Source organism: Acinonyx jubatus, chromosome C1, assembly GCF_027475565.1.
Source record: "Acinonyx jubatus isolate Ajub_Pintada_27869175 chromosome C1, VMU_Ajub_asm_v1.0, whole genome shotgun sequence".
In the NCBI taxonomy this organism is placed as follows: Eukaryota; Metazoa; Chordata; class Mammalia; order Carnivora; family Felidae; genus Acinonyx; species Acinonyx jubatus.
In genome coordinates, this window is record NC_069381.1 from 100,968,218 (window position 1) to 100,980,357 (window position 12,140).

At 40.2% G+C, this 12,140-nt stretch overlaps 1 protein-coding gene across 2 annotated transcripts in view; it reads right to left on the reverse strand.

Moving 5' to 3' along the window:
- NOTCH2 (notch receptor 2) overlaps positions 1–12,140 on the reverse strand; it is a 163,215-nt gene that overhangs the window by 83,558 nt on the left and 67,517 nt on the right. For both annotated transcript variants that reach the window (XM_027058256.2, XM_027058257.2), the window contains exons 3-4: positions 10,931–11,190; positions 6,947–7,282 (exon numbers count right to left, since the gene is read on the reverse strand). In XM_027058256.2, the coding sequence (XP_026914057.1) occupies positions 6,947–7,282; positions 10,931–11,190 (596 nt within the window). The remainder of the gene's footprint in view (positions 1–6,946; positions 7,283–10,930; positions 11,191–12,140) is intronic.

Consider the following 12,140-nt stretch of genomic DNA (forward strand, 5'->3'; position numbering starts at 1 on the left):
TGGAAAGCACTTAAAACAGTGCTTGATGCATAATAAGTAATCTACACACATTAATACTACTATGCATGTATAGAATCAAAGCAGCCCTTAGAACTTACCTACTCTAATCCTCTTATGTTACAGATGAAGAAGTTGAGGGCCACATGGCTGACTTATCCAAGTTTACATGCCTAATAGGTAGGAGTCAGTACTGAACCAGTTTCAATCAGTATGCTGTCTAGGGACCCCAGAGTTCCCTTACAAAAATGTGAAAAACTGACCTAAGGTTAAAAGTTCCCATGTCTGAGAAAACTCAAGCCAAATTAGTTCTCCTTCAGAGTTAAGACAGGATTTATGCTTTAAAAATAGAGATACAGACCTCTTTTTGGAAACAGCTAGCAAATTCTTGTAAGAAAGTCTACCCAAGAAGGGGAGGCAGTGGAAAGGCTTATATGAATAAGTTACAGTGCAATCACTTCTTAAAAATATATTTTAAAGTTTTAAAGGAAAGGGAAACAGACAAGTCTCCAGACCTGTGGGTGGGATGGGTGTAACAGACTTACAAAGAGGCTCACATGACCGTACTAAAAGGAGTCTACTGCTTAAAGCCAATTCACATCCTTAAAAGGCCAAAAGAAGACAAATTAAACTTAGAAGGAACATTTTAAGACTGTGCTGTTATAAAACCATGGCCCACGTAACTGATAAATGATGACAGTAAGGGTGGGGAGCAGGAAAGAATCTTCTGAACTTGTCATCCCACACAGAGAACAGCATCTCTCAAGAAAGCATCCATATCTTTCCATTTTCAGAGCCCGGGATGTGTGATGGTGGAAAGGCTTGTGGAGAGGCACAAAGAAGAGAGCACAAAGAAGAGAAGAGGACGCAATCAGCATTCTCACAGACCAGGCTAAAAGTCCGCAGGAACAGCTTTAGTCCATAGGGATGAAAGAGTGAGGAAAAAAACCAGGAATATCTAAACCTGGACAAAGGCAAATTCTATAGGGCTACCTCCCCCCCCCACCCCAACCTCCCAAGAAGAAATCTGTCACAAAAGCAAACTGGTCCCATCTCTGTCCAATGGGTTTTCTTGGCACACATCTTCCGTTCTCTGAATGGGCCGAGATGAGCTTGCTGATTCTCATGACCAGCCCATGGATCCCCCAGCCCCACCACCCTCCCAGGCTGCTGGTCCAACACGCCTCCCTCGATATCTCCCTAATGATCTCCACTCTTCAAACTTGATCACCAAAAAAGTCAGAGAAATTAATAAGGTAATTCAAGAGAAATAAATTCAGTATATATGTTTAATTTTTTTAATTCTGGAATACAAGAATTCTCTCTTCTATCACATTCAATTCAGTCATTTGAAAACTATTCATTGGGTCTCAATTTTGTGCCAGGCACAAGTAAGTTGGGTACTGGCAGGAAGAGTTAAAATGAGAGTGTCTACTGGGAAAGATGAACAAATAATCAGTTTGGTAAGTGCTGTGCCAGAGGTATATGGATTGCCAAAAGACCTTAGGGAGGTCTTTAATCCCTGTGGGGACTGGGAGCAAAGAAAGAATTTCAGTGAAATAGGTGCCTTTGACACATCATGAGTTCTATATAAAAAGGTGTTCTACATAAAAGGTGAGGTGGACAGGGGGAAGAAAGTGATAGAAAGCTGAGGAGATAGTATGGTCCAAACTACTGAGCACAGGAGAATAGGAAAGACTTCCAGGAACATCAACTAAAACTGGAACTGAAATAATGCACCCTGGAAAGTGGTATGATCATTTCTGCATCTGCTCCAGAGAAACCTGCCAAAGTATGATTAGTATAATACCCAAGAGAAAGTCACATGCCCCTGGCGTATGAGAATGCAAGAGGGAATTAATTCTAACAGTTTTAAAGCTCAGCAAGAACGAAGAAGACACAAAAACCACAAAATGTGTTTAAGCTTTATTTTAATGATACAGGGCTATCACATATGATCACCCTGTGCAGTCCAGAGGTAGTTTATAAGGAATAAACCTCCATTGTTTGGAGTAGACAGATCAGACAGCTTTTTATGAAATTTTTTAAAAATCATAGAGGAATAGAGAGGTGTGGGAGAGAAAGAAAAAGGGAAAGTACATTGGGGACCGGCCAGTCCAACTGTAAATTCACAAGGCATGGCCAATAAATTCAAACAACCCACTGTTCTCTGATTACTTGTGCTGCTTCCCAAAACAGCCTAACTCATTCTCTCCCCACTAACTGGTCCTAACCCAAAAGTATTGGGAATCAATGATTCAATAATTTATTTTCTATTTTGTTGTTATGTTAAAATTATTCTGGGTAAGTGCCCCTCCTCAGGGCTTACTTAATGGTAGCCCATGAAGGATTTGGATTATTAACAGCTGATCATCCAAGAAGACGAAAACATGGTTCCTTGGTTTGATTCTATTAGTTCCCTCTTGAATATATTCCTTTTTTCTTTCCTCTGTGGAGAAACACTTCTTCCTCTGTCACATAAGAGGAGTTGTTTTTGCAGTTTTAATTCCCTCTGAGTCTTACAATGATACTAAAATACTAAACTCATATTCCTCAACCATAAAAAGGAATTAAATCTTGCTATTTGTGACAACGTGGATGGACCTAGAGGGTAGTATACGCTAAGTGAAATAAGTCAGACAGAGAAACATCAAAACCATATCATTTCATTTATATGTGGGACCTAAAAAACAAAACAAACAGACTCTTAAATACAGAGAACAAACTGGTAATTGCCAGAAAGAAAGTGGGGTTGGGGTGGGCAAAATAGGTGAAAGGGATGAAGACATACAAACTTCCAGTAATAAAATAAATAAGGTCATGGAGGTGAAAAGTACAGCACAGGGAATGTAGCCTGTGATACTGTCATAATGTTGTATGGCAACAGATGGTGACTACATTTACCACGGTGAGTAGTGTGTAATGCACAAAATTGTCAAATCACTATGTTGTACACCTGAAACTAATACAACATTGTATGTCAACTATACTTCAATAATAAAAATTTAAAAATCAACTCACAGAAATCATAGTGTCCTTTGCAGGAAAAGAACTGTAACTTGACCATTTGAATATAATCACCAACTTGGTTCACTGACTTTCAGAGTTGAAAAGTACTCTAAAATCCTTCTTATCCAGTATCATATCACACAAGAACAAAAGGAGAGTATGATTCCAGGAAGAAAATGAGGAGATCAAAATTACATTCTCAATACTATATTTTTGTTGATTGTTTCCTTCGATGGAAGAAGGTAGGCAGGGGATGGGCTAAACAGGTGACGGGTATTAAGAGGGGCACTTGTTGTGATGAGCACCGGGTGTCATACGCAAGTGATGAATCACTGAATTCTACTCCTGAAACCAATTACCCTATATGTTAACTAAGTAGAATTTAAATAAAAACTTGAAACAACAACAACAAAATACTATGATATTATACTAAAACTCAGTTGGTCAATAAATATTTGAATGCCTATTATGAACCTGGCACTGTTTTGGGGTGCTTGGGGTACATCACTGAACAAAAACAAAGATCCTAGCTTTTACTCTGAAGAGAGAAAGAAGCAGCAGAATTTAGAGAAGACAGACAATAAACAATAGACATAATGAGGTAAATTATATAGCACAAATTATATACTAAGCAGATGATAAGTGTTACAGAAAAAGAAAAGAAAAAGTAGACCAGGGCCAATAATTAAGGGGATAGGGGTTGGTTACAATCTGAAATAGGGTGATCAGGGTAGGCCTCAATTAAAAGTGCAAAGACTTGAAATGTGGCAGGAAGCGCACACAGGAGCTGCAGAATACCTTACCAAACCTTTTCCCCTCCTGCTGACTTGATTTCTCCTTTGAAGAAGGAATATTTTCAATTCAATTCAATTCAATTCCATTCAATTCAATATTTCTCATTTGAAATAATGATTCTCCTCAAATAAGGGTGTTATTTACATTGAGTGATTATTATTTTTTTATTATTTTTTAATGTTTATTTTTGACAGAGACAGAGCATGAGCAGGGTAGAGGTAGACAGACAGACACACAGACAGACACACAGACAGAATCCAAAGCAGGCTCCAGGCTCTGAGCTGTCAGCACAGAGCCCGACGTGGGGCTCGAACTCACAAACCATGAGATCTGACCTGAGCTAAAGTTGGACACTTAACTGACTGAGCCACCCAGGCGCCCCGAGAGAGTGATTATTATTTTAAGTAAGTAACATTTTAGTCTCTCAAATAGTGTGGAGCATAACGGAAGGTGGGGCAAAGAGAATGATATTGCATTATGGAAAGGACTTGCTAAGAAAAAATAATCTCCAGACACTATTTCTCTGTATGGAAATAAGGTTAATACTCTCCAAACTCTACCTGGGACATAAAAACAGTGAGCATAAAATCTTACAAATTGTGTAAATACATATTTATTCACAGTGTTACTGCATCATCTATTGTTTTGAATTCTTTTTAAATTTCTTTTTATCCATTGTCTAAGCTAATGTCATCTGTTTTGGATCATGGGACCCTGAAAGGCAAGAACTAGCCTACTTAACTATTTTAAATGTCTGCATGGTGCCATACATAGACTGGAATGTAACAAAAAGTATTTGATCATAATTCGAAGTACTTTCTACTTTTTTTTTTTAACCCAAACATCTCAAAAGCATTTAACAAAAAGTTTCACACATTTTCAAAGCACCTTCAGGGACAGACAAGCAGTGCACTGTGATTCAGTAAAATGCACAGGCTTTGGAAATAACCTGTCTGGGTTTTAAGACTCAGCCCGACCACATGTCAGCTGTGCAACTTTGGGTAAATGACTTAACATCTCCAAACTTGAGCTATTTCACCCGGGAAAACTAGAAAATAATACCTACCCCAAGGTTTTTGTGTAATTGAGCTAATGGATGCAGAAGTACCTGGCACAGTGCCTGACTCATAAAAGGCATTGAATAAATGTTAGTTTTCTCTTTGCCAACTCTTCTCCCCGCCCCTGCATCCTTATCCCAAAACCCAACCCACACACACACACACACACACACACACACACACACACACTTCATCAGTGAGTAAACAAATGTCTTGCTTTAAATTACAAGCAGAGCATAAAAGATAGCCAAGATCTCCTTACTCCATCCCACGAGCCCTGGCAGCCTCTCAGCTGTGGAATCCCTGGTTATTTCCTTTCTCAAGGAGGAGATACTATTCTCGTTTGACAGATCCTTTCCTGGACACACTCTCAGAATTCCCTAAGGTTCTTATCATGGCTAATGGATAACAATGCAGAGACTATGGGACTGAATAATCACTCTCTCCTAGCTAAAAACTTCCTTTATTGACTTCTCTAACTTCCCGTCAGTATTCCGCTGCCAAATCAACCTTTTTGTTCTGGGCAACTATTAAAAGTAATTTTCTTGAAACTGAAAAAACACATTTAGCCTTCAACAATAAATTGTGCTCACCTCAATTATTAACCATTTGGACTATTTATTAAAATATGTATAAAGTTAAATTGTTTACATTTCTGTTTCCTTCTTTAACCCTTAAAATAGAGCCAACAAATATGGGAGTGGAGAAAGATATCTTTCAGTTATTTCTTCTACAAGACAATATGGACGACAGTAATACTCTATCAATTAAATTTATTTAGTGTCTAGAATGACTGCTTTATCTATTCTTCATTGAAAGTGAAACTGAAAGCAATACATTTAAAAACTTGTTCTTGTGGCTTACAGTTAAATGGTATAAAGTTTTTTATTATGTGACAGTGTCTTATATCGCCCTATCCCAAGCACACAGTACAAGTGCCTAGAAAACAGGGGCAGTTAATAGATTTTTACTGAATGAAATTAATAAATTGCCATTTGGCTTTGTACCAAGGACCAACATATGACCTTTAATCCCCAAAAGATAAAACACACAATCCCATTATATGTGAACCATATCCACAACACCAGATTCTAAGATTCCCATTCTGAAAGAGTGGCTAGAACAACTTCTTTTTGAGGCAATTCTGCTTACTTAGCACATTACTCCCCCCTACAGTTTTCCTTCTTTTGTTTTTGTACTAAGGATATTTGTATAAAAACAGAATCTTTGTTGCTTAGTTGCAACAGAGCTTTGTTGCTCATCTGCTCCAGCTGCTTGTGTTCTGTTCCCAATCAAAATTCTGTTTTCAGCCTCCTCATCATTTTATAAGGGGTTAGTGAATTGGCCAGGCTTGCTCCCTTCTCCATCTCTATGGAACGCTGGGCTCCAAGCTTCCTTCCATACATTGCTCCTTTTTTGGCTTCTATCTTGGAGTTATGTATGGTTGTGCCATACCTTATTCATCAGCATTCATCAAAAAGTGCCCATTGAGTAAGAGAGCACAACCCCAGTTCCAAAATTCTCTAGCTTCAAGTCAGGGCAAGGTTACCCCAAGTCACAGAGAGCATATGGAGAGGGCCAGGAGCCCAGGGAACATTACAAAAGGACAGGCAGGTGCATCTAGGTAGGTAGGAAAATAATCTATTATTCCTTCAGAAGTGAAAGCATATAGGAAAGTTGCTCACCTACTATTACTGTCAATTCAGTTTACAGTACTTTATTAATCAGACATATTTTTCAACATCTAATTCTCATTTGTTCCCTTCCATTCCACAGGCCTATCTATTTCTTTCTCAGAACTGTTTCTTTTATTTCTTACTGTTCCTCTGAAAAGGACAATAAACAATTTCCTAGCCACTCATCATCATAAACTCTGACATGTTAAATTACCCCCTACTCAGTTTATGGACCACATTGGCCCATAAAACTCTTCCCTCACCAGCAACCCACTCCACACAAAATTCTTATTTCCCCTTTTCCCTGCTGAGAAGGGTATTTCCTAAAGGAGCAACTGAGCCACACCCACCACCCTCCTTCTGTGCTGGAGGTGTATCCCCCAATCCCAGGACACTGGAGGCTCTCCTTACCTGGAAGGCAGTTGCATTCAAATGTGAAGTCACCAGTCTGCCGGCAGGTGCCTCCATTGACACAGGGGGAGGGTGCACAGGGCACATAGGGGCTGTCACAGTGCTGGCCTGTGAAGCCCTGGGGGCATTGGCACTGATAGGAACCCAGCAGATTGAGGCAGGTGCCACCATGCTGACACTGTCCTGGGATGTCACACTCATTGACGTCAGTCTCACACTTCTGTCCTGTGAAGCCTGCGAGGCATCTGCAGGAGAACTGGTTGGCTACAGTGGTGCATGTACTTCCATTTGCACAGGGATGAGATAGGCAGGCATCGGTCCATTGGCACAGCTTACCTAAGGAAACAGAACAGACTCAGTGCTGCCCACTGAAGTGGGAGCCAGTCTCATCCTCAACATCCCACATCCCCCACCCATCCAACATCATTTATTGTGTACAGAATGTCCTAAGCTCTTTGAAATTCACAGGAAGCCCAAATCAGAGCTTCCTCAAGATCATGTGACACAGGCACTCCCTCGGGCCCTCAACCAAGACACAAAGCCTCAGTGGAGCACATGGAGGGGACTGTAGGCTAGTCCTATGAAGCCCATCCTCATAGGAGCCCATCAGTCCCTTTGGTGGCAAAGAAGGGTCTGGATCTATCTACTGTCTCACACCTTGCCTTTGCATAGGCTGCTCCTCTGTTTGGAATGCCATCTTCCTTTTTGTTCACCTAGTAAACTCCCACCTGACAACTCTACTCATAAGTTACCTTATTGCCCTTCTCAGCTCCCTAAATTGCTCTCTCTCTCTCTCACACGGATCTGCACATGTATACACACACCCCAAATTTGCTGTTTCCTTTTACTATATCACCTACCACACGGGCAGGGGCTGGATCCCCACAGGAGGCTCTCAAATCGTGTCCTTTGAGTGAATAAAATGCATTGATCTTTTCCATAATACATAGTTACTAAACAGATCTCTTATATGACAGAACCAAGTCAGTGCTACTTCTATTTCCTTTAAATAAAACCCACATACATATTCTGGGAAATATTTTAATTGTGGTCTTGCTACATTTTTGCTTGATGTGTTTGAAGAGGATGAAAAATCTCTAGCTACTTATATATGAAAAAAGCTGTAAGTTATCGTGAGAATAAAGGTCTAGAAAGGTAAGTCTTGTGGACTCTCAAATAGGAAAATATGAGAGGAGGTCAGAAGACTGATATGCTGGATCCTAAGGCATGACTCCAAGAAAGCAAAGCAAATTCTCTGAGGTAGAAAGACAGAGAAAAAAAAATATTCCCATGCTATTAGTAAATTTGGTATTCATATAGACTTCTAGTGCTCGTGTGCTCTCTCATAAAAACAAAATGTTTTTTTTAATTTAAAATAAACCAAAAAACAAAAAACTAAAACAAACAAGAGCCGTGACAGCTTTTCTAAAAGAAGAGGGAGGTGACACACAAGCACAGAGAAGTGCTCGCTGTCTGTCAAGGAATGTCAAATCAAACAGGAGAGGTGCAGTATAATTTTGGGCATAGCACATGTATCTCAGGGTGCTAAGCAGAGAGAAAAAGGAGGAACTGAAATTTCTCTTCCTATTTTTTCTTCATTCCTCTGAGAGAAACATCTACAGTGGAGAAGAGATAAAAATGGTTCCTTCTAGCAACTGTGTGTATGAGAATATTTGCCTACAACTAAAACAGAAAGGTCCTTGAACCTGGCTTCCCATATATGATACCTACAGGCACTAAGTTCCTATCTCTGTTTTTTCAACTATGAGTGCAGATAAGCTAAGAAGGTCTGATTAGGTGGGGTATAGGGCTACCACAAAACGAAAAGGGTAACTTAACCTGTGGTGATTCCTGAAGACAGACAAAAGTGGCAGATGTGTAAAAATGATCAGAGCCCTGCAGAACACCAAGAAAGGATCCTTTTAATGGCAAAAGAAGAAGCTTTAATTTGGGGATCATTTCAGAGTTAACATCTTAATTATTAAGAAGACATTACTGCCATTACCACTAGTGAGGATTAAAATGTTTGAAACAGGTATGCCTTCCCTTTGCTTGCAGAGCAAAACAATTTCAAATTGACAATCAGGAAAAAAATTTTCTCTTAACCACCAAATCTCTTCAATGAATCATAGCATCGATGCTGTCATGGTCATGATGAAGATAACAGATCATCCTAACTATCCTCTACCCTTACCAACACCTTTTAATAACAAATCAGTAGAAAAAGTATTCCAAACTAACCTACCCAATCTAGTTTACTGAGTATGTTTTTAACTTTTGCTTATAAGATTTACATAATTGCTGGTGTCGGGGGGGGGACAAACTGGTGAATGCTTCCACTTTCCTCATCTAACTTAATTAATATCCACAGTTCATTTTGAATAAAGCTCAGACCCACCTGTGGAGAACTCATGATCTAGGCAGATAAGAAACATGTAAAAAAATTATTACAATAAAATGTGACACATCAAATAATGGAACATAGAGACTAACTGCCTAAAGGAATAGGAAAAAGTCACTAAGACAGAATTTTAAACAACATTGGGCAATCACCAACTGCAGAAAAGGGCATTCCTGGCAAAGGGGTGTGCAACAGCATAGAAGCAACAGTAAGTACGACATTTTCAGGAAATGAGAATGTTGTTGGTGTGACTAGAGCTAGATGCTTGTGGGAAGTGAAGCTATAAAAAGACGTAAGGCTGGGGCTCCTGGGTGGCTCAGTTGGGTAAGCATCCAACTCTTGATTTCGGCTCAGGTCATGATCTCAACAGTTCATGAGTTTGAGCCCTGCACTGGCTCTGTGCTGACAGCAAGGAGCCTGCCTGGAATTCTCTCTCTCCCTCTCTCTCTGCCCCTTACCTGCTCTCGTGCTCTTTCTCTCTCTCAAAATAAATAAACTTAAAAAAAAAAAAAGATGTAAGGTCTAGACTATGATGGGCTAAGGAAGCCATATAAAAGAGTTTTCAGTTTATTCTGCAGATGATAAAAAGTCATTAGGCACTGTAAGCAGGTGAGTTTGTGACAAGATTTGCATTTATGGTCAAAGATGTGGCAATGTGACAGGTGAACAAGATGGGGAGAAACTAAAGGCAAGGAAACCAGTTAGGAAATGACTGCAGGAGCCCAGGTGGAGAGCTAACCTATCACCAACATGGGCAGGGTAGACCTCAACTACAGAGCAGAAGGAATGGAGAGGAGTAGTCAGGTGAGAGGTGATTCAAGGACTGGGTCAGGTGCCTGAGTCTAAGTGTTATAAGAGAAAGGGGGAGTCTAGTTTGGAATATTTTTTTACATGTCCCTCATCTGACTATGACCCATTTATATCAACATGTTGAGTATGAGGTACCTGTCAAATTTCCAAGTATAATATGCAACAGATAGCCAGAAGTATGAGCCTGAATGTCAGGGAGGGGGTGGAGTGAAAAGGATGACTGTAAGAGTCACCAGCAACTGATGAAGACAATGACAGCTGAGGCCACCGGAGACAGGAAGGTTCCGGGGGGGGGGGGGGGGGGGGGGGAGCTGAGATATGGCTCAAAAGAGGCCTCACCACAGAGTTCCAAGGAACACAAAAATTTAATGGATGAGGACAAGGCAATGCAGAATCATAACGGAATGGAGCACAGAAAACCAGAAAAGCCAGTGCCCTGAATATCTAGGTAGAGATTTCAAGAAGCAAGTAATCAACAGTGCAGATGGCTTTTCTTCTAGTGACAGTGAAGTACGGTTCTGATCCCCCATCTTGACATATATACACTTTAGGCAGTCAAATACTTCTGAGTATTTGACACTTTCTTTCTCCCCTCTTAGAACTCTCAAAAGGAAGTTAAAGATAGTTGTCTGGAACACTCAAGTTCCTTACCATAATGTTAAACAGGCACCAGAGTTAGAGGATCCTTAAGAGCAACATGTCAAGATCTAAAAGATGATAAAGAAAGGTATCTGCTGAGATTAGGAAAACGTGGCCCTGGGTCACATCGTTACCTGTAAAACCAACTTGGCAGGTACACTCATAGTCGTCCCGGCTACGCACATGGCAGGTGCCTCCATTCAGGCAGGGGTGAGACACAAAGCAGGGGTGAGCAGTTGAGTACTGACAGTCATCACCTGTGAACCCCAGAGCACATCGGCATGTGGCTTTCCCCAACATGGCCTGGGCCACACACGTCCCCCCATTCTGGCAGCGGTTCTTCTCACAGGGGTCTCGATGTTGACAATATTCTCCCAAGAAGCCCTCCAGACATCTGCATGGAAAAGAAAAGAGTCCCTGAAAACACTTGAATTCTTGTAAATCCAAAAGCTTAACAAGATAGTGCAGTCCATTCAAGAAACACTAGATTATGAATTGAGAGATCTAAAGGTACAACCTATAAAACTGCCCTACTTCAGAAGTGCTTAGAGAACTTAACCACACACTCTCACGTCCTTTTGAGTCTTGGTAGGTGACAGAATACCAGGTGGGTTACCCAGCATGGTCTGCCATGGCCAGTCAGCATAACCCTTATCAAAGGCAAAATGAGCCACAGCTTTTTTCACATAGGTACAGGCTGGTATTGGCATAACAGCACTTTTTTGTGCACCGCTGTTGATTCTTGCCTGTTCAAATTCATTAGCTTTCTCACCCTGACTAAGCCATCTGATAGGATTAAGGTAAGATTCACATGATAATGCATGGACTGACTTTCTTACCCTCTCCAGTTCAAAATATATAAAATACCATGTGATTTCTCTCAATTAGGCACTGAGAAATAGTAAGTTCTTCTTTTCGTGTTTCCACTGAGACATCGACTGGCCTATACCTAGATTTCTGGGTTATGTTCTGGAGTTACATTTCCCTGTGATGGAGAAAGAAAAAAGAGGTACAGGAATAGGAAAGAAAAAAGAGGTACAGGAAAAAGCTCAAAGGGGCTTTTTTCTTTGTTTAACTTAAATCTGTTAAGAGATAAACAGGAGGCAGCTTTTTTAACCAAATTTTTAAAAAATCACAAAATATAATTAAAATGACATAAAAAATATCTAAGGTACCATACAAACACCAAAGTGAAGAAAGCACAACAACTTAAGAATAACATTCTGTAACATTCTCCACATGGTGTGTTGAGGGAGCTTTTTATATGCCACCCACTGAATCATAAGATATATACAACCATCCCAAATTGTGTGTAGTATTTATGACAATACTACATTCTCTAAA